Here is a 23,692-nt window from a genome sequence, read left to right as displayed (position 1 = left end):
CACACTACCCACTGTTTATTTGACCGAGCAGGACATGTATTTATACACACCAGAAATAACAAAACACCACTCTCCTCCAGAAAATATATTGCAACGTGCGTAGGTCAACACCAGTCAGGGTTATTATTTGCCTGCTTGATCGAATAAAGAGCTGATAGTGTTGTTTCGAATGAACAGCTAGTAGTTAGTCGCTACTTTTCTTTCGTGTACTGTCGTCACCTTCGCACCTTTTCATGTAGAGCACATGCACTAGTTCGTCCAGCAGCCTACCATTCATAAGTGCGGTAGCCGGCTAATAATCTTTTACCTTGCATAAATCAAAGAAACTGTGCCGAGTGCAGAGCCAAACAGATCGTACAGAGCTAAATATGATGCTTACAAGGGCCTTTGTAAAAATCCCTTTGCAGGGCTTACCATATCAGAGTTCTACAAACAGCTTGGCATGCGATTTTGTGTATACAACTGGCGAATAAATTCAATTATCCAGTTAAGTTAAAGTATTACTGCAAAGTGGGCACCAAAGTGCAAATGCAGTTCGGCACTCAGAGAATATGAAACTGGCACAGCTTCGCATTAACATCAGCATATACGCAAGAATATATGGCAGGTCGTGGTCAGACCATCTGAATGATTTTTTTCTTTTTTGACATTTCTAGTCCAAACAGACTGAGAAGTAGTTGATCTTTTGACCGTTAGCAGCTTCATTTCAAAGCACCTCGACATATCCATGAATTATGGGGCTTCTTAATGTTTAGAGACCTTTGACGAAGGGCAAGTACACCATACATAAGCGCGCACAGCCTCAGTATTTTCTTTAAGGTGCCTTTGCGGCACATCGTCTATATGAAAGCTGCAAATTTCCCAGCAGTAGGTTAAAATTATTATCAGCGTGGCTGTAACAACCTTTTTCAAGCAGCGCAGCGTCCGGTCTTGCACTTTGTTCAAAGATTGTGTTTATAGAATGCAAAAAATCTAATATAACTTCTACGGCAGTACACACATAATTAAGCTGCAAGGTGGCCTTTCTGCTTCCCAATAACATAGTGCCATTGTCAATAGAATAAGTTTTTAATAATTTTTTACTTCATGAATGTCATCAAAGTTGCCTGTCCTTGCCATTTGATCAACATTGCGGCAGATAAAGCAGCGTCTTGTCTCCCATCGAAGATAGGCGATGCCGCTGTGAATATTTTCTTTTATTTGGAAAAGAGTGCCAAAAGACAAATTGCCCTTAGGCAGTTTCAAGAAATGCACAATGTTGAGTTCCGGAAAATCCTGAAGCACGCGCCAACTGGAAGGCTGTCGCTTGGGAAATGCCTGGAGAGGCTCTTGAATCAATGGGGAGCTCTATTGAGATTTTGCTTTGATCAAGTAAACAAAGAAGCCGTAAGCCCGCAATTTTTGTCATACTTTCAAATTCCAAAGACGCCAGTGCCGTCAGCACAAACTGCTCAGTGGGAGCGCATGCCGTGCAAACAGAAGAGGAAAAGGACAACAGAGACTACACCAATGGCAACAAAAAGGCTAAGGGCCCTGGTGTAGGAGACGAAACTGAGTCACAGTGCATAACAGGTGAAGAAATGCTTTTTGGGTTCTTGAGCTGCAACTTAACAAAGCCTGCTGTCTTTTTTTGAAAAACACCATTCCTGTCTATGAGGTATTGCACTGCCAACGGCAGTCACAAGCCCCTCATGTACATGCCCTGAAAAATCTACTTTTTGGGCTTTTTAAACATCTTCTCTCAAGGTTTGTGCAGCCAGGCCTGCTCAAGGAGAACAAGGACTTGCAGTTGACTACAAGAGCCGAGATGGACAGAACGATGATGAAAACCTTGTGGTTGGACAAGAAGCCAAACGAATTGTTCACAAACTCAGGCCAATTGAGCAAAGACAGTTTTATGAGGCTGTTCGGAAATACACGGTCGCTGCTTGTGATTTTATTCGCCTCAAATTCCCTTTGTCTGTCAATGCAGACGTTGATTCTGGAGTTGCAAATCTGAAATCCATCAATTCTATGTCGCTTCAGAAAGTCGTTATTTTGTGGAGTGATTTCCAGATTTATTGCCACTAGAGCAGCAAGAATCCAGAGACCAAGCTCTAAGCTCTCTAGAAATGGAATTTTTCAAGCTGCAAAAATTTGGCATACCTCGAGATGTGTTACAAGAGGAACAGGCTGACAAACAGTGGAACGCAATCTCCCAGCTGAAAGGCGCAGATGGCCTTTTTAAATTTAACCTTGCCTGAGCAGTAATGCTCGGAATCTTCTGTAATTCGCATAGAAATGCTCAATGCGAAAGGCAGTTCAGCACTGTGAAAACAAATCGCACTGAGTTTCGATAATCCATGTCGGACACGGCCCTCCGTCACATTCTTTTGGCAAAATGTCGCAGAGCTGAACATTGTTACGCTCGGCAGTACTCCAAGAACTACTTGAAAAACGTGGCATCTGCCACGCCGACGAATTCGCAAGAGCGATCAATGATGTGGTGTGTTAGAGGCTTACAACCCAATTCCCGCTCTCCGTTGAACTAAACAAAAACAAAAACAACTGAGTCCTTGTAAATGCTTGACAACTACCTTCTTCTTACTCCCCCCACCCCTCCCGCCGGTCAGATCTTCCAAATGCCTTTTCTCTGTGAACCTGGCATGTATGTAATCGCGCTCTCTGAGGGACTTGAGCTCGAGAGTACTAGTACACGCCATGCTATAATGCTCACTTCATGACCAAGAACAAATATTTAACAATATTTAGCCGCAGTCGTGCAGAGCTGTCAGCACTAGGCCTCTGCGATCAAGTGACCACGCCATGCACAGAGCCTCTACCTTGAACTAACTTCGTCGTCATCATGGTTGGGTGCGGTATCGCAACAACATGCTTCTAAACGTCTTCAAATGCAAGAAAAAAAATATTCTCAATATGCGCAGTTAGGCCAAATGCGAATTAGGTGGGTTAACACTGCGTTTTTCACTTCGGGTGCGGTGTTCAGATCCAGTGTTGACGGAAGATGTTCAGATATCAGTAATGCGCATATGCCTATATATGCGAAATTAGCCATTCTCTACATTCATAGATCCTTGGGAGTCTTCATACCACTTCTGGTGCAGTGGTGCAGCGGTTAAGCGATGCGCCAGTGCCTTGCTATGGCACGTGCTGCCATCAGTTGGCCTTGGGTTGCTTCATTTGCATTGACACACAAGTTGCTTTTGACACACAGGTTGGATTGACACACAGCCTCTCGAAATTCATTCATGTGCCAACCAGCCATGGCAGGCAGGTTGCTAGGCATGCATATACAAGGAGTCCAAGCCAAATGTAATCAAGCTTTTTAAAGACACCGAACGTCCTTACCGCGTGAAACCGAGTGTCGTTTATTTTCGCGTGACCTTGATTGCAGAGTTTTTCGTTCAAAGTTAATTAGTTAAGCCTAATTATTCAACTTTTGAATTTTGACTTGAGGAACAAACCATCAATACAAAAACATATAGGTATTAATTTCGATGGGCTACACTTCTTTTGATAATTAAGGAGCCTAAAAGTAATAGTTCAAAGCTTACTATTCAGTATTAGTTGACGAGTCTGCTAGTTAGCACGTGTCAGCTGTATTCGCATGTACTACACCGCTGAAAATGCTATGCCGAATAAAGCCCTCTTCAAATTCAAAAATTGTATTTTTAAAAACTATTTAAAGTCTAAGGTAAAACACACTGTATATACATACACATCAGAACACGTTGCCCACAACCCAGCACCTGCCTGCTGTTCGGGTGTGTATGTATATACAGTGTGTTTTACCTTAGACTTTGCAACAAACAAACGAACAAACAAACAGAGAACGGCTGATTGCGGGGAATGCCTACATAAGTGCGAAAGCAATGAAAAGTCGTGCAAACAGGCCATGACTTGCAGTTCGCATAACTTCTTTGCAATCACGTGGAGCGCGCGAGTCGCAACAAAGCGCTGCCGAACGTTTTAAAACGGCAGCAAACAAGTCATTACGGAGTACCTGGACGTGGTGCTTATACTCAATTTTATCATTTAACGTTCTCTACAGCAACGAACGCGGCATTATGCGAGACTGCGCAATACCAGAAGCAGCAGTTATGCTAAAGATGCTAGCAGTGACGTGGCACGACTGCCGGGTTGCGGTAAAGCCATGCATACGGTAAAAGCGGAAGCGCTGCTATCTGCAATCTGCACGCATGCGAGAGGAAAGAGCCACTCACCTGTGGCGGGTCAAAGAGGCGACGAACGCTCTCGAGAACCTGTCCGCAAACTCGCTGGAAGAGAACATGCTCCCAAAACAGAAACGCTATCGTAACGCCCTCATGCAGTTCGCCAGCTAGCGCTGATCATCCGGAATGCCAAGGATGTAATCGCCATTAAGTTTTTTTGTTCTTCAAGTTTTGAAAATAAAATAACGACTGCGGTGTATGCCTGCGCATGGGGTCATCATATAAAATTATGGTTTTTCCCCTTATGAACCATAGCATTACATGATTGTTTCATTTTACCGGCGCTCAAAGCTTGCTCACGTTCGTAATTAAATGAACTCCTGGGTAGCGCTTATTAAGAACATTATCTCTCCATGTCCATGCAGCAACCGCGCCCGACTTGCACTCGTCAAATACACTGCATTAAAACGAAAGAAAATGGTATCCGCATTGTTCACGTGATAACTGCTCAGAATGGCAATGTATGCGCTACTCAGTCACTTTGGTCGGCAAGTTGATCTTTTAACTCCATGTGCTCCAAGGACGGGCTCTTGCTTAGGACTGTCTTCAGTATCTAGTATGGAAAACGACTACTAGGGCGAAGTTTATGGTATATTATCAAGAGATCACAAAGAATAGCTGCCCAATACTGCAAATATAATATGCAGCTCTTTAAAGCAATAAATATTCCACAAATGGGTGAAATAATATGAAATACTGTTTTTTCTCGCTTTGCAGAGGCTATCCGGCACCTGGTCTTTTCGATGACGTCGACCTTCAGATATTGGACAATATACTGTGGAGCTACGACCGGCGTATCACACCTGGTCATCACTTGAGTGAGGAGATTGCTTGCTGTTTTTCTGGTGTTATGTTTCTTTAATATTCAGGATTACACATAGCCTGAATTTTTTGTGAGTGTTCCAGAAATCGATGTGTCTAAATGCATGTTACTACTACTCTTCAGGCGGAGGGGGGGGGGGGGGGGTGCATAGTTCTGCGCTTCCCTCTCTCCAGACAGGATTCAGTCAAACCGTAAACTACTCTTCAGGATGCCACTTTGTATTTTGTTACAGCCTCCTTGGCAGCTAAAACCCGCGAACGTCGACCAGTGTTCCTAAAAGGCAATCAGAAAAAGAATTCAAGAGAGACTTTGATGCGCGGAGAGATTACAGGTTTTGTTTGCAATGCATTACAGTTAGACTTAAAGTGATTTTGAAGAAATCAACAATTTCATCACGCCTTATATTTAACCGTGCCGCTTTGGCCCCCTTCCCATACCCCCTATCTCATACGCGCCTGCTATGAAGTGAATGAACAGGCATGAAAAAAGTCTCCGGGATGCCGATTTACTAAAAAAAATTGATTCTGTGTTGCTTGGCTGCTCTGTCAGCTGGCATTTTTCCAGAGGATGGAGCCCGCTTGTCCTCCTATGCATCAATATTGTTTGTAGAGTTTCTTTTCTCGTTCACATAAATCTTTATTTCCGCGAACCGATATCCTGGAAACCTTTCTTCGTGACGGTACTCCCCGCAGCTCAGCTAATCGGCCCAATATTGCAAATGTATTTGCAAATATCGGTCCTACAAAACACCAGAGTGAAACCATCTTTTCCTAATATGGTGCCGATTGCCTATGCTACTAGGGCACTTTGTACTGCGGGAAAGCACCTTTCAAGCGCATGAAACCTGTTGAATGGACCCTGTACTCCATAAAAACTATACATTGCGCGAGCACTTCTGCGATTTACTCCCGACATTCACAGACTGAAAGGCACAAGATTTGTAGGAATTAAACAAGGAAAGACGAAGCTTTCTGAGTATTCTAGGTTTTTAAACTAGAGCCACTTCTCTAACCTTCGTCTCCGGTCTTTGAATTTTCGAAATGAACAGCAGATTACTCTTCTTTACAAAAACCAGTGAACGCTGCTTCACTGCTGGAACATTTTATGATAATCCTCCGTACCAGGTTAGGCCCCTTTTTTGGATCATGACTTGGAGGTCATCCATGGAAAAACTAAATTATTTGAAAATTCCTGCATTTATCACATGAATATTGTCCACGGTCGCTACTTACTTGTGTTTTTATCTAGAAATTCGAGTGCAGTGTCGTGATGATTTTCTAACGCTTTAAGGTGGAAAAGCAATATGGTTGAATATGGTTGCAAACTGAAACCCGACCGCGGCAGCTGCGTTTCGATGGAGGCGAAACGCTAAGGCGCCTGTGTGCTGTGAGATGTCAGTGCAATGTTAAAGATCCCCAGGTGATCAAAATTATTCCGGAGCCCTGCACTACGGCACCTCTTTCTTCCTTTATTCTTTCACTCTCTCCTTTATCTCTTCCCTTACGGCGCGATTCAGTTGTCCGCCAATGTGCGAGACAGATACTGCGCCATTCTCTTTCCCCAAAATCCAATTTCCAATTTTAATAATAATAATTGTTTTTGGGGAAAGGAAATGGCGCAGTATCTGTCTCATATATCGTTGGACACCTGAACCGCGCCGTAAGGGAAGGGATAAAGGAGGGAGTGAAAGATTCAGTTTCAAGTTTAATGATAGGTTAAAAAAGCACAACCGTTTACGAGCAAGTTTGCACCAAATGCTGCCACAGTTTCACACACTGAGTAAAAAGTGCGTGGCCTATCATTATAGGTTGTTGGTTTTTGATGTTATGCATCTAAATGTAAATACAACTGTTGCGGAGTAATTAAGAGCGTATCACTGGCTTAACGAGGGCTAGTGTCTAATGTGCATATTAGTAATAGAGAGGAATTGACAGCAACACCCAGACGCCCTGTTCTTGCATGTACTTATGATTCAGCGTCATGTCAAGCTTCTTGAGTAATCCCCCATCCTTAGCATCAAAGCGAAGTTTGAATTACGTACTTCTATTTCTTATAGACGCTCCTGTGAGTAAAGTTATGCAATACAATAGTTCTAAATTGAACGGTAGGTTAGATAAATTCCAACAATTTATGAGAAGATATTGCACCAAACGCTGCCACAGATTCACACACCGAGTAAAGTCCGTGGCCTATCATTATGTGTGGTCGGTTCTTGACGTTATGCATATAAATCTAAATAAAGCTTTTGGGGAAACATTCAGAGCGTATCACTGGCTTAACCAGTGTTAGTGGCTCATCTGCGTTTTGCTAAAGGGGAGGATTTGACAGCAATGCCCAAAAGCCCAGCTCTTGCATGCAATTCATTAACGCTTCAGGGCAAGTTCAAGCTTCATGAGCACTCTCTTGTCCTTTTCCTTAGCATCTATACAAATTTTGAGTTACATAATATTATTTGTTACAGGCACAACTAAGATTTAAGTTCAGTAACACAATCTAGCTACGCACCACAGGTCACAATCTTCAACAACACATGTTAAATGTAACATGTTACAAAGCGAGAGCTCTTACAAGGCACCTTAAGCCTCCCGGCTACGGGCTGGTACGCTCCAGAAGAGTTCACCGCCACAACCTGCTGTACATTTCTTCAGTGGCTGCGTGACAGAAGAGCAGTGAAAGTATTCTAAAACAAGGGGGAGCACAGCGCCTGTAGCCCCATTCTACTTGCAGAGGCCATCCGATGCCGCAAAGAGCTGCACAGTGAGCATCTGCAGTCAGTCCTCGCCTATTTAGATCATTAAGCGACAACGCGCAAACGTTACCAATATTCTAATCATTGTATCTCACCAATTTTTCCTTCCTTTTGACCCTTTTCATAGCGTTTGATTGAGAGTTCATGACAACATTTATTTCTAGCGGGCCGTTACTTTTACCACTCAATTTTCCTTTTCGGTGAGTAGAAGGCACATTCATTAGTGTGATTTTTGATCACGATACGAGTCAATAAAAATGCAGTGATGTTTTAAGACACGATGTGTTAGTATAATAAGCATTTGCCACAGAAAGAAATTCTTAGAATTGCTGTTATAGCTATTAGAACTGAAAACAGTTTTCATTGATGCCAGCAGCGAAGTAAAAACAGTTTCCCTTTAGAGATGGTGAATAACTCCACTCGTCTACTGCAGCGCGCATGCGTAAAATTGCAACAGTTTTCACAAAAAAAAATTGTTATAGACTGCCTTATACATTCAGACGCTCGAAAAAACAGCCATCGATTTATAGTCACTTCAAGACTAAGCCAATGTTCATTTCCTGCTACAATGCGCTGCGGGACAACACAGTACTTCTTCATTATAAGACATCACATGTAGTGAAGATAGCGTTAAGGAAAATTTACTTCGTTAAGCTCCTTTTACTTGACAGCATAGTATGATGCCTACTAAGCAAATGACGTACTGAAGTTGATCTAACTCGCATTCATAAGAATGAACACGAATAATGTTGGCTCATGCATTAACGTTTTCATCTCGAATTGGTGAACTTCGTGGAAGCCGCAATGTTGCGTCTTCCCGCTATGGACGATGCAGATAGGCGACCGCGTTATGAAAAATTTAGTATTATCAGACTAACTTTGAGTTATTTGTCCACAAAGTCGTCGAGCGTACTAAAATCAGCCGGAGCGTAAATCAAATTACTCTCAAGGAAGGGAGCGCTTTAAGTGCTTACGTGTTCTGCGCTAGGAGCGTGGAGGGGACTAAGGTCACGCTGCTTGCGTCCACGAGCACCCGTTCTCTAGAATGAAAACCTCACTCATGTCATGTCGGCATAAACCATCAACACTTAACGCCAGCACTCCAGAGCATCAGAGCAAAGGCTTGCTAGAGTTTAATATGGATGCATGCCAGCTTGCTGGGTAGCGGTAGCAAGCCTCGGCGAAAGGAGTTAAATTACCGTGACGACCACGATGCAATAAGAGCACTTCTTTGGTAACTAAGATACAGGATGTTGAGCCGGCTTACCGGTAGCGCTTTTGAGTAGATGGCAGTCATATTTTTTTTCCTATTAACTTCTGGCCTAACAAGTCGCCTAATGACTCTTGATATATTGGCCTAAATCACGTTTGGTTCTCGCTCCTATAAGTGAGCATGAATGCGTTGTAGGTGCTTATTTTGTGCTATTCTGTGGGGTGTGCCTTGTCAACAACATCACAGCATATCGTGGTAACTAGATTTACGAGAATATCACCGAAGCTTCACAGGACTCGCACTGTGTCCTTGACGGCTGTTGTCAAAGCGCTCGAGTTTTAGAGCTAAAACGCTCGAAATGTCATCTCAACCGCTATGGGCTTCTGGCAGCAGCGGCAGCGGCAGTTGCACGCCGGTCCTAAAGAAATCGTCTTGCACTTTAGAGATACGCATCCTGGCTTTCTGGAATCCATCGTCCACACAGTGGCCAACACTGGACAAAGACGCTGCCTTCAAGCACTGTCATCGGACCGGGACAACGAGCATCGACGACAGACAGCACGTGACCGCCACACGGGTTATAAAGCCAACGCTGTTCTCCTGGGAGCGGCATTCTGGCAGCAGCGGCAGCGGCAGTTGCACGCCGGGCCTAAAGAAATCGTCTTGCACTTTACAGATCTGCCTCATTTTCTAATTGTCTAACTTGCATCTTTCCTGCAAATCCTTTGCCCCTGCTGCTGCTGCTGCTACTGCCATCTGGGATTTCTTTTCGGGTCTTGTGGGCGTTCCTGTTTCTGTAAAAAGTTTTATTTTGTGTCAAAATGAAGAATGAAGTTTAGGGCAGAACTCAAGGCTTTCAAAGGGTCAGTAGAACTAAACTGCGCATGGAGGACAGAGGGGTTTGTACTGATTTAGAGGATATGAAACAAAGTATAAGCTTCATCAGTAAGAGTCTAGGCGAATAAGCGACTTGAAGCCACTGTCAGTGAAAATAAGTCACTGAAGAAGGAAAATGAAGCCCTCCGGCTGCAAGTGCGCTCACTGTAAAAAGACCTCGATGCGTGCCAAACTAGCCTTGTAAACTCAGAACAATACACAAGAAACCGGAACGTCGAATTTAAGGGCGTCACTCAGAAGCAGGACGAGAAACTACCAGACATCATTGATAAGATTGGCAAAGCTGTCGGTGTACCGCTATCAGCAAACGACATAGACGTCTGTCACAAAGTAGCAACAAAATACAAAAATCAAAAGAACATTGTTATAAATTTTCAGAAGCGTGAGAAACGCGACAACTTTCTCGAGAAAGCTCGCAAGAAAAGAATCACGAACGCTGACATTAGATTGCACCCAAATTCCGCGGAAGTCACCGACAGAAGAGCCATTCTATATCAACAACACCTTTGCCCTCGGGTGAAGGAAATTTTAGGGATGGCTATCGCTCGGAAGCGGAAGCACAACTGTAAATTTCTGTAGAAGAGAAATGGCACTGTCCTTGCTCGCCGCACTGAAACGTCGTCCGTGGTACAGCTACTCTGTGAAAGTGATATCGATAAGATTAAATCTATCCACTAAAAGGCGTTGATGGCAGACGACATCGTCCTTCCAGGCACTCTAGCTGACATTGTGGTAGCAAACAATGCAAGGAAATTGACGAAACTTTTTCACGTTGATGCAAGGTCACTGGCTTCATAACAAGATGACATACTTTTTCTTCTTGAATCCTGCGGTGTGAAATTTGATGTAATCATGTTCACCGAAACCTGGCATACCGCTTACTAAGAACAATTACTGCTATTCGGTTACAATCATTTTTATATGAATCGTCAGAATAGCAGAGGGGGTGGCGTATCCATCCTGATCTCGATGTCAGGTTTTGTTACCATAAAAGACTAAAGCGTGATCTGTGAACATGATGAAGTTCTATGTACTAGAAATAATGCTAACATTTTTGCTGTACTGTACAGACCTCCCAATGGAAGCCTTTCTGAATTTGTGTTTTTGTGACTCTTTGCTGTCCTACGCCAATGAAACAGCAGGCAACCTTTTCAATTGGTGGTGATATGAATTCAGATATTAAAAAAGAAACTAGTCCAGCTGCTGTCTTTTTATTGATCACGCAAAGCAACGGTTTCTGCAACGTCATTACCGGTCCGACGCGAATCACTTGTTCCACATCAACCCTACTCGACTTGTTTATTACCAACCACTCTGCTGATGACATTATATCGGGAAGACTTGGCAGTGACATTAGTGACAATTTGCCAATTTTTTTCATTATCAAGAGCACTCAGCCTTCAGAAGTTAATAGGTCAAATATAATAAAATATCGTGAAATAACGCCTTACACAATAGAGGGTTTTCAACAAGCAATGATGCAGACCGACTGGAGCGGTGTTTTCTCGCTTATTGATGCAAACGAGGCGTATAAGAAATTCATAGAAATTTTCAAAGGTCACTATTTCACCTCCTTCCCAATCAAGTCACATCGGCAACACAAAACCTCGCATAAGCCTTGGGTTACGTGCCATCATCTCAAGCTTATTAAACAGAAAAACGAAATTTATCATTCATTTATCGAGTCTCACGACGAAACAAAATGGAAGGAATTCAAGTCGTTCAGGAACAAACTAAATAAGAATTTAAAGGTAGCAAAGTACACCTACTATCTGGGCATTTTTTGACGGCAACTGCTTGCGAAACGGTGACGTAGTGTGGAAAAAATTAAATGACACGCTCAATAAAAACAAACAAATGGCAATGATCGACAGCCTTGTTATTGATGACATAGGAGTGGCATATAATTAGCTAATAAATTAACATTTTTTTCTGTTGAAGTTTGAGACAATACATACCACTCTGAAGCCGACAGAAATATTTCGGACAGGCAAAATGCCATATTTTTTTGGCCCCGCTTCTGTGTCGGAGGTAACAAGGCTCTTTCAGGCCCTTAAAAACAGCAGGGCTCACGATTCAGATGGTTTAGATATTACCCCAATCAAGCAAGTAATAGATGATATATCGCCTGTTTTAACACAAATTTACAACATTTCACTCTCAAGTGGAGAATTTCTACTTCAAATGCAGGTTGCTAGGGTAATAAATAATGCACAAAATCGGAGATAAAAATAAACTGACAAGTTACCGCTCCTTGTCTATCCTGCTCATATTCTCAAAAGGATTGGAAAAAGTAATCAATTCACGCACTATCGCTTTCGAAGAAAAGTATAATTTGATAACCTAACATCAATTTGGATTTAGGAAGTTTCACTCAACAGAAGACGCTCTCTTAATTCATAAGGAAACGGTGTTAGACAATACGAATCTATATATATTTCAGAAATTCATATGATTTCGTTAATCATCTCATACTAATTGACAAGCTGGAATGATATCGGTTTAGGGGAATTTCTCAGCGCCTAACTAAATCCTATCTTCATGGGCGCCAGCACTTCATAGAATTAAACCACCTTATGTCGAGTGTAAAACCTCTCAGATTCGGAGTTCCACAAGGCAGTATTCTGGAACCTATCCTATTCCTTTTTTATATAACTGATCCTGTAAGAACTCCCGAAAAATATAAATGCATAATATATGCAGATGATTGCACAGTGCAGGTTTCAGGACCTTTCAGAAATAAAAGAACTAGCCGATACTTTTCGTTACAGGCTTTAAGAATGATGCCGTATAAATAGATTAATTCTGAATGAACCTACAACATTATGCATTATTTTCCGCACACAAGGAACCAATTACACCACCTGAGTATAATCACTTAGGGCCCTACTGCATAAAATCAGCAAGACATGTAAACACACTGGGAGTAATTTTTTCTGAAAATATCACTTGGAACGAACACATTAAACGGCTTTCATTGAGGTTATGCACGGTCGTGGGTACGTTGAACCGTTGCCGCCAAATACTTCCCAGTAACATCACGAAGCTTTTATACAACGCTCTGTTTAATTCACAGATATACTATTGCGCCTTAATGTGGGCAAACACCTGCGGAACAAACATTATCAAACTTTCATTACTTCAGAAGAAAGCAATTCGTGCAATAAAAAAAACACATCTAGACTTGAACATACACAACCAATTTTCCGAAAACACAAGGTTAAGAGAGCAAATAATATTTACACACAAAAACTCGTATGTGCCTACAGAAAAGCAGTGCAAGGAAAATCAGAAATAGTTTCAAATTTAGCCTACCTTACAAAAATACAAAAAAATTCAGTCCCGCGTAGACGCAACGGTAACCTTTTTGTGTTTTAAATTATGTTGATTTTGTTTTTCTGCTCCGTTTTCCCCTTCTGTTTGTTTTTCAGTGTTATTTCATCATCTCTGTGTTGTGCTCATGTATAACAAAGAATCCTTTATCTTCGTTTTCAAATTCGTTTTGCAAGTGCAGCTGTACTTCAACAAAAGCCTGTGAAAAAATAAATGGCGTTTCAGATATGCACTGTATGCCTCGCTATTGCTCCCGATGTAAAGGTGGCTGGAGCGCCGTCAAGCTGCCGATAGAGCAGTTTTTTCTCCAGCCACCTGTTTTCGCTCCTATGAACTCAGTAGCGAAAATAAACATACAACTATTATTATTATCACCCATGAGCAATCGCGCTGCTCACACGCCAGTGGGCGCATTGTCTCATTTGCGGCTCACTGCCAAGGTTGCGCGCGGCGTGTAGCTGCTACGCCACGGCATATACGGAACCAGAAGTGCAGCCGCAGCCAGCAAGCGAGATTCAGCGTGCCCACAAGGGCGTGAAGAAACGCCCGCATAAGCGGGATTCAACAAGGCCTGAAGCAGAAGGATTCACGGTAAAACATCCCATAGTCGCCAGATGAACGCCGCATATTTTCACAAGCATAGAAAGCAGAATAATTAATCATCCGGGCTAGCTCCCTTCTTGTCTTTCCAAGTACCGTCAACTTAGCTGCCGCCTGGTAAACGAATGGGAACTGATGAACAGGGAGCTTGCAAAGTCGAAAAGCAGCGGTAACTCCTCCGTGGGAGAGCCTCTCGCTGAGTGGTTCGTTGCCGCTTAGGCATTATAACTGTTTTGTCTAAATTTCAGTTGAGTCTTAAACTAAAGCTGATGTGCATTATTGTTCAGACCATCCAAGTAATAGCTCTCATGTTCTTATCCGTCCTCAGATATTCCAAGATTATTTTTGCGCACAAAAACGAAAAAGTGAAATCTACGTCTCACTACATTTTATTCCAGCGATATTTACTGCTTCTCATAAACTCCGTTATGCTGTAACTAAGAAAGAGAACCAGAGACGGCAAATGCAACCGTTCATAAATTTAAGGTGATTTGAGAACAATTTGTGCTGCCTCAAGGAAAAACCATATCTGAAGTGTTCACTTCAATGCAGATGATGTAGGCTTCTTCCCGCAAAATTTCATGCTCTTTTCGCAATCTACCAGCCAGTAACTGATGATGCATTGTTTGGCGACTCCTTTCGGGTCGTCTGCAGCCGTTTTTCTGGCGCTATTCTAAATGGCGCCGGTGGAAGGCACTCCAGTGGCGTCGGCGGAAGCCACGGGAGTTTTGGACTAAGAACCCCACCCACAATCCGCTCCGGCCTTCTTTTTGCAATTGAATGTTTAATCTCTCTCTCTGCTACGTTACAAGATAACAAAGTAAAATCAGTTTTTTAACAAATTAAAATCAGTTTTTATAATTCCTTTTGATTTCCTGAGACGCCTATTTCACACACAAGATGTTCCCTCTGAAATCCTTTGATGTTCGCCAGTAATGCCCCAGTTAATGTCAGAGATACACTTGATTGCACTTTGGCACTTCGCAAAGAGAACACTAGGCAGTTGGGTGTTTTATAAGCATTTGTGATTACATTCTAGTAACGTTGCCTATGACCAGATCGTGTAGGTTCGGCTCCACCCGCGCAATACATAATTGCAGCCTTTAGTGCAAATCGCTAGTAATGTATGAACATGCAGCGTCCTTTAGTGCACATCATTTGAAATGTATGGAGCTTTACAAACCTATATATTTGCAACGCAGGGTCACTGATATAGATGTCAGTTGTGGTTGTTCTAGCTGTTTTGCAAAGAGATGTTCTAACATTTTTAGATTACCAGGCAGCCTTTTATTATTGCTGTCTGTCAGACATACACTACCATCTAATATGCTAGATCGACTTTTTAGAGAAAGTATGCCCAGCAAATCATAGAATATTTTTTTAAAGAAAACTTCAGCATAAAAACGAGTGGTATAATATTAGGAAGACGCCTCCACAGTGAGTAATTTAAGCTTACAGTGCTAATCTGACAACTTGACCAAGGACAAGATAGGTAAAATAAAGTAAGTTAACGTTAACATTTTTAAAAATATCAAAAAAGACGAATAAGTGGCGTGCATCACCGACCATGGCTATCATACGATAGATGGACTTTTTAGAGAAAGGCTGTGCGGCAAATTTCAAGTTATTTCATTTTAAGTAACTTTTACCATAACAATGTGTGGTATAGTATTAGGAAGACGCCTCCGATCGTGATGAATTTAACCACGCAACGCTCATATGAGAATCTAGCCTTTGACAAGGTAGGTACCATAAAGTACCATAACGTAAACCTTTTGAAAGAGCAGGAAAGAAAGGAAGAGTTAGTTGTACGCTGCCTTTACGTATACCGCCCGTCAAGAGTTAAAATTTTCTTAAAAGGTCGTCAGTGTTGTGCTTTTGATACTGGTAAGCTCATACCCCAGTGCACCTTCCTGGTTTCCGCAGGTTATCGTAGTCTATGTGGCTTGTCACCGCATCAAGCACATCTTTACAAGTACAGGTTCAGACTACAAACTGCTGACGTAAGACGGAGATCACACATTTCATCTACGATGGAGTGGGGGCGGCGGTCCTCATTCGCTGACATGTGTAGAATGAGTATTTACCTAAATTACTGCAAATGCTATGGGACACTTGGGCGTTGCGAATGGCAAAAATATGAAAAAAAGAAGATGACAAAACATTATGGGCTCGTTTTGGTTGGACATCCTGGGTGCTACTTCAGCGGAAGGGTTTCTCCTGTTCAACTCAGCACTTTCTTTGCCATTGCCGTCAGGAACGACGAAGTTTTCTGCCTCGCTGATCACCCTGAGCTACCACAGCGATCAAACAGAGCGTTTCCTGACACGAAAAGCTGGCCCTGTCACCAAGCGCTCTGAGTGCAATGTAGCTGCTTCTAGCCAAGCCCAGGAGCCCAACGGAGCGCATGCGCACACGGGCACACAAAAGAAAAACGTCGCGTGTCATTGAAACAAAAGGGTTTCCTCGCTGTGAGCGCTCTTTCTGGCAGCTGCTCGAGGTCTTACCCTCGCAAGGATCCTCATATCGATCATTCCACAGTGATTACTTAGGTCTGTTTTTCGTAACGCTTGTTTGTATCAGTGAATTAATGTTTTTTTAGTCGAGATGTTGGCAAGGAGCTTGATTGCGTTTTCTACTTGTAAGTGCTGGATTGCGTCTTTGGCCAGACAATCCATTTACTTGGCGATCTCTTTTGTCTGTAGTCTACCAAGCGGACTGAACTCTTTTGAAAGGCGTTTTGCCACCGGCAACCAATGTTTCCCATCATACGTATAAAGAAGCAATATCTTAGAGTAAACATTGTACCCAGTATAGTTTAGTTGCGATCGACTGTGCTCTCAAAATTTTTATCTTTCCAACTGCAGTACTGAAAGTCTTTTCTGAAGAAACAGCAGCAATGAGGCTTCATTTTTCCGCCTAGCCCTCTTACGATGCATAAAAATGGGCTCTTATGTCCCTCTTATCTGTTTTTTTTTGTGTACCTTATGCGATCAAAACTGGGAAAGAATGGCCCCTTTCTTTCAAATACGTCAGTCTCCAGATATTGTTGATGAAACTGCGCGAAAGTTGCCTTCACTGCCCACATTAACGCGGCAGAATTAAGGCCTCTAAAATCTACCTTCGCATACCAAGTCCTTTAATTACTTTCCTTCCCAAAGTACTGAGACCAGATATCAATGCAATACCTCCTACAAAGAGGAAACCATACTCCTGGCTTTGTGTTCCATGGGGTCGCACGATTTAGGAAAGATTTTTTTTTTTCACTCTTCCCGCGCTGGGCAGAGTATTGCTCTCAGTTTTAGCCGTCTGACAAGCACATCCTTTCGCCACTAGTGTTAGCTCTTTCTTCAATTACTGCGTGGCCCACCATTCAGCGGATATTCTTTCCGAGAATGAGAATCTTTGGAACGGTGCCTCTACTTGATAGATTTCTTGATTTTCCTTGGGGAACGAGGCCCCACGCAAGGAGGGAAAACTATTGTCCTCTGTTCGTTGAGAGCGAAAGCTCTTTCTAGTTTTTCTCTGAACAACTTTGCTAGTTCTTTCAAACTTCATTTGGATCTGAAGTAACGGCACAGATGAAAGGACCCTTGAGAGCTTTCGCGCGGAAACTTCAGGCTTCGCAATTAGAAGCGAAATAAAGCAAAAATTTTCGGACGCAAAACAATGACATGATCTCTACAGTACAGAACACCAGGGGTAACCGTACAGAAAGTACGGTGAAAAAAAAACAGGTCATGAATACAAGTTCCTAAGATACTTATTTCATCTGTTTTTTCATGTCACCGTGCAAGTTCGAGAAGCATTAGCGGAAAAAAAAAACGGTTTACGCTATGTATGACTTTACATAATAATGGCGGTTTCGTACAACTGCGCTTTACACATTCAATCTGTCGCATTCTTTTGTTAGATAAGCCACCGTACCGACAAAAGGTATTGGAGGAGACACTTAAGCTCAGCCCTAAGGGTAAGACGCAATATTATAATGGGTTAATTCCGATCTGTGCAGAAGGTCACTCTCTACTTTACATTCATAGATACCTGGTAGCCCCTTCCCCCCCCCCTTTTAATGCTACCGCGTTAAAGTCCCCAGATGAGCAACCTATCTGGAAGGTGGACCAGCTAGGTCATGTGAACTTGTGACGTCATCACAGCCTGCCTTTCGGATTGTGAGCAAACTGCTTACCGTGACAGATGGCAGTTGAAATAATGATTGGTCGCGAGAAGTTGCTCGGGAAGAGCGCATCCGGGCGTCACAAGCCCTACCGGTGGCAGCACCTGCCATCTCAGTGAAGTAGCACCTCACTGAGGTGCAGCACCACTCCGCCAGGAGTGGTATAGAGAGCCCCAGCGAATTATGAACGCAAAGTACACTATGACTATTTCCTTTTATACGGACAATTGCTCATTAATGCTATACGCGTCGTATCATTAAAGGCGAAGCTTAAGTAACAAGACCAGTTTTCCTATTATGTTTAGAGGCAGTGCCCCATGGAGACGCGAGAGCTGCGCAATTTTATACGGCGCCGATATCAACCATTTGAAGGTTCCTTAGAAACGGGATAGGCAAAGTGAACGCCAATAATAGCTTCAGACATATACTCGGAAACAATAGCATCTGCGCACATTGCTGCCTGTTGCGAGTACCGGGCGGAAGCTAAGCCGATCCCATAATTTTTGCTTTCCTGGAGGCATTCCCCAAAATGAGATGCCGCACAACGGTGTTGAGCAGGCGGGGAAGTTCGGTTGACAAAAGCTGTGAGCTTCCTGCAATATTTTAAGAATAAGATTTTCCTTACTGACTGAAATGCGCAACTCGACTGTTGGCGGATTATGTAAGCTTAAGTGGAGTCTACAAGAATTTTAACGTTAACCCTGTCGTTTTTGGCCTGCCTGCAGCAATCTTGTTTGCGCTTTTATGGCCACTTATTGTTCACTAAAACTGATGCAGAGTAATGAGACGAAGCAGCTAATTAAGCTTATTTATTTTGCTCAACCTTCTTACCAAAAATTGAAGAGTTCGTCAAAGTTACATAAGCATGAAGTAATCACCGTCAAATCGAGTCAGATTATTGATTACATTAGACGCCTGGCTTGCTATGCTAACGAGGCTTCAGTTGTATGCTGCACTTTATTAAGCTTCCGTAATGACACATTGTTCATGCCCAACAGCATGAACAAATAAGATGGTGTCAAGTATTAATTTAACTTTCTCTTTGGACTTACTGCGGTTGAGAAGAAACAATTCTATTCTCAGTGCGACCGAAAATACAAAAATAAGAAATTATGCCTGGGTTGCAGCCAGTTCACACGTGGAATGCTGTTAGATAGAATGGATCGATCTGTTTGAAACGGCATGGCGGCAGCTAGTACCGTTCGTGGTATTTATTTTTTTATATTTCTCTTATTCATTTGTCAACCTAAAGGTATTATCTATATATGTGCCATTTTTCGCAAATAAGTTATATTCATCATAAAGTTTTGATTTCTGTCAGTTTTTGGTCCCGAACTTGTGTCGTTACGTTACCGCCCTGCTTTTGAGCCACCAATTTTCAAAACGCTTTTTCCCAACGTCTACAGGACAGTACTCACAACGCCGTATTCATGCACCACATCAAGACGGGAAGTGGCGACTAGAGGTGTAGTGTGGTTTTCCTCTCTGGCGTGGAGCCGTCAAGTCTTGCTCTACTTTAAGTTCTGGTTTTCTTGGTTGCATTGAAGTGCTTTTTTCTGTGCATTCCCTTGCTGCATTACTTTCACTGAAGCAGCTGCTATCTCGTACCACAACTGGGCGTCACGCTGACTCGGAAGCTCTTGTTAGACTTTGCGTCCAGTGCGACAACGAATTGCCCAGACCGCCTTCGTTTAACTTCGAGCATTTTTATTTAATAGTGCTTTTGTGGGGAGCACGAAGTAACTACTGACAAGCGCTCAGGTTTGCTTGTATGTCGCTGTCGCTGTATCTCACTGTGGTCGCGCTCACGGTTTCACGCCGTGTTTGCCTGCGTGAGATATCGGGCGTGAGACAAAGCATGAACGCTAGCAACGATCTTGACATTCAGCCAGAGACCCCTCTAAGTTAATGGCGGCGATAGGGCCGAGCACACAGAACTCTTCCTTTTTCTTTGACTGCCAACAGCAAACACCTAAGGGGATGACCCCGATACTGGCGCCGCGGGCGGCTGAATGACGCCAGCAACGCAGCTTTGTTGTCAGAGCAACGAGAGAGGTGAAGGAACGTCGGTTCCAAACAGTAACAAAAGTCGCACCCAAGACACCCAGCCATTTGACGGTTTCACGTTTATGAATATATTTTAGCGGTGCTCGTCCTTAGAGCTGCTGACAGCCGTCCTTTGTAACGAAGTGGTGGATATTGAAACAAATGTACTTGTTTCAAACCTGTATGCATAAGTCAGCCTTTTTAAGAATGAACCTGAGAGGTCATGATTACCAGCACAGAAAATTTTGGTGTCAACCCGTTCCTCTTTTTGGCTGCTTACATAGCATGGACTGTACATCTGTCACTTGCAGACACGGCGCGAAAGCTCGCGCTCTTATTCGACCTGAAAATGTTTTCGAAAGTATAATTCGAAGTGGCGTCTCTTCCTCCCATGTATTAAGTTTAAAGCAATGAGTAGCCTGTTTCAATGACAAGCACGGTATTCCCACGCTAACGTGTAACTCTTAATTTAGGGTTTAAGAAAAACACCAAACGAACGTACCGAGATACTAAGGATTCCAGCGCTAGCTATAGGTAGTACATATTGTATTCCTCATGATTAGATACGCATAACTCCAAGGAGGGCACCAGCAAAGCTATATGATATTTCTTTCCCGTGAGGCTTATTTGAGTTATACGTAGCTTTTAAATAAGGCTTGTAATGACGAGGTATGCTACAGATGCACATAACATAGCGGTGGTATTCATTCGGGTTATCTTTAGATATTTTGGTAAATCTTAAAATTACGAGCCATGCACCTGTACCTCGATAAGGTATTTACTGTTTGGTGATAGCGACTGCTTGTTAAACTTAATTCAGAGCGCACGTTTTCGCATTCCGCCGGTGTTAGCATGCACGCAGAATCACGGATCCGACATGGCTCGCTGCTTTCGCCGACTCACCCTAACCGCAAACGTACGTAGCATCTGTTTGTGGAGCGTTTAACAACGCTATTGTTTTATTACGACTGCAGTAGTATCAAAAGCCTCATCGGGGTAGAATATACGTTGTCGGAAGCTGAATTGGATGGATGTATGGATGTATGGATGGATGTATGGATGTATGTATGGATGTATGTATGGATGTATGTATGGATGGTTGTATGGATGTATGTATGGATGGTTGTATGGATGTATGTATGGATGTATGTATAGATGTATGTATGGATGGATGGATGTATGGATGTATGGATGGATTGATGTATGAATGGATGTATGGATTTATGTATGGATGGATGGATGTATGGATGGATGGATGGATATATGTATGGATGGTTGTATGTATGTATGGATGGATGGATGTATGGATGGATGGATGGATGGATGTATAGATGTATGAATGTATGAATGTAAGGATGAATGTATGTATGTAAGGATGGATGTATGTATGTAAGGATGTATGTATGTATGTATGTATGTATGTATGTATGTATGTATGTATGTATGTATGTATGTATGTATGTATGTATGTATGTATGTATGTATGTATGTATGTATGTATGTATGTATGTATGTATGTATGTATGTATGGATGAATGGATGGATGGATGGATGGATGGATGGATGGATGGATGGTTGTATGGATGTATGTATGGATGTATGTATAAATGTATGTATGGATGGATGTATGGATGGATGGATGGATGGATTGATGTATGGATGGATGTATGGATTTATGTATGGATGGATGGATGGATGGATGTATGGATGGATGGATGTATGGATGTATGGATGGATGGATGGATGTATGGATGGATGGATGTATGGATGGATGAATGTATGGATGTATGGATGTATGAATGTAAGGATGGATGTATAGATGTATGGATGGATGAATGGATGGATGGATCGATGGATGTATGGATGTATGTATGGATGGTTGGATGGATGGATGGATGGATGGATGGATGGATGGATGGATGGATGGATGGATGGATGGATGGATGGATGGATGGATGGATGGATGGATGTATGAATGTAAGGATGAATGTATGGATGTATGGATGGATGAATGGATGAATGGATGGATGGATTGATGGATGTATGGATGGATGGATGGATGGATGGATGGATGGATGGATGGATGGATGGATGGATGGATGGATGGATGGATGGATGGATGGATGGATGGATGGATGGATGGATGGATGGATGGATTTATGGATGTATGGATTGATGGATAGATGAATGGATGGGTGGGTGGATTGGTGGGTGGGTGGGTTGGGTGGGTGGGTGGGTGAATGGATGAGTGGGTGGGTGGATTCGGTTGAACTCTTTAAATCGGGCGGTGGCTCAAGCCACCTAGCCATGACTTATGAAATTTTACTCTTCTCTTGATTTTAGCCACCAATCAGATAACCTTCGCTAGGTTACTTCTACCCGCTTAAAATCGACTCTCCTTTCACTGCCCTTAAACCCCAATGCCTTGGATAAATCAGCCCCGCTGCTCTCCACTGTAGGGTGAAGCCCTTTACAGAAAAGTATCAAGTGTTCAGCCGTTTCCTCCTCCTCTCCGCACGCAACGCACAACGTGTCTATCTCAAGATACCTGATCTTATATGTCTTAGCCCCGGATTCATGGCCCGGAGGAAAGCAGCGCCACCAGACGGGAGTATTCCCACTGACGGAACGAAAGTGTCGTCACCAGACTTGAAGTGACTTCACTTCTGATAAAAGCATTAACAGCTGTTAATGGCCAAAATATAATAAAATTAGGTGCTCCTGTGAATTTTTTTGCGAGTATTGAAAGAAGTAGTACAGGTACTTCTTGACGCCAGTGTTGAAAGTCACGCTGCAGTTGCTGCTGCGCGCGTTTCACGCATTTTGCCGCTGGCTTGTCAAGGTCCCACACCTCTGCATTGCACTCGTGCTTAGCGGATGATGTGGCAAGGTGACTTCACGCAAGATGTTTACGAAGATGACGACGCAAAAGCAACGGACTAAGAACTAGATGCAAAAGTGGCATCTGCCCAGGCCTGCACCACAAAAACAGTCTATAACAGAATGACGAAGCAACGAGTACACACATGCGTCACGAAGCTGCTCAATATTTGTATGCAGTATGATTGCGCGAATATTGAACGTTGTGACAGCGCTAAAACTCTCTAGAAAACACAACCCCGGTCTACTTGGTTTCAGCCGCTCTTCTGGACTGCCAAGAAAATGGAAACTAAGTTTTGATAGCAATACTGAAAAGTATACTGCCAGTCATAGCTCTAGAGCGAGTGCCGGAGTGCTCGAAGTTGGCCCTTCGGGTTTCAGTTCAGAAAAGGTAAAGAGCATAATGAAAAAAGGTAGTGAAAGTACTCCTGACGCTACTCTTCTTCTTTAGAAGTGTGTGTTCACGCGTTTCTAAATGCACTGAATTTTAGGCATTACAGTAGAGCACACTCACAAGATAGGTGTAAAACCTAGATTCTGCGTATTGTAATATGCGTCTGCAGGAGATTAAGACTTTTGTCTGAAATCAAAAGAGGTTGGTGCTATCCTGGTCAGCTAAGCAGGTGCTTAAGGAGTCTTCGCAGTAGTTTTCAGGATGTTGTCGAGTGATTCATTTCTCCTTGTGGTCAAGGCAGACAGCATTTCATTTAATGCGTACCCTAAATACAATCGAATTACATTG

The 23,692-nt window shown here is 42.8% G+C and overlaps 1 protein-coding gene across 1 annotated transcript in view; it reads left to right on the top strand.

The window, feature by feature from the left end:
- The window catches only part of LOC144093605 (glycine receptor subunit alphaZ1-like), a 185,888-nt gene that overhangs the window by 96,317 nt on the left and 65,879 nt on the right, over positions 1-23,692 (top strand). Inside the window, exon 2 of the mRNA XM_077627164.1 lies at positions 4,950-5,050. Coding sequence (XP_077483290.1) covers positions 4,950-5,050 — 101 coding nt within the window. The remainder of the gene's footprint in view (positions 1-4,949; positions 5,051-23,692) is intronic.

The sequence above is a fragment of the Amblyomma americanum genome, chromosome 6, assembly GCF_052857255.1.
Source record: "Amblyomma americanum isolate KBUSLIRL-KWMA chromosome 6, ASM5285725v1, whole genome shotgun sequence".
Lineage (NCBI taxonomy): Eukaryota > Metazoa > Arthropoda > Arachnida > Ixodida > Ixodidae > Amblyomma > Amblyomma americanum.
The sequence above is the reverse complement of the archived record's forward strand: the minus strand, read 5'-3'. Positions and strand labels throughout refer to the sequence as shown.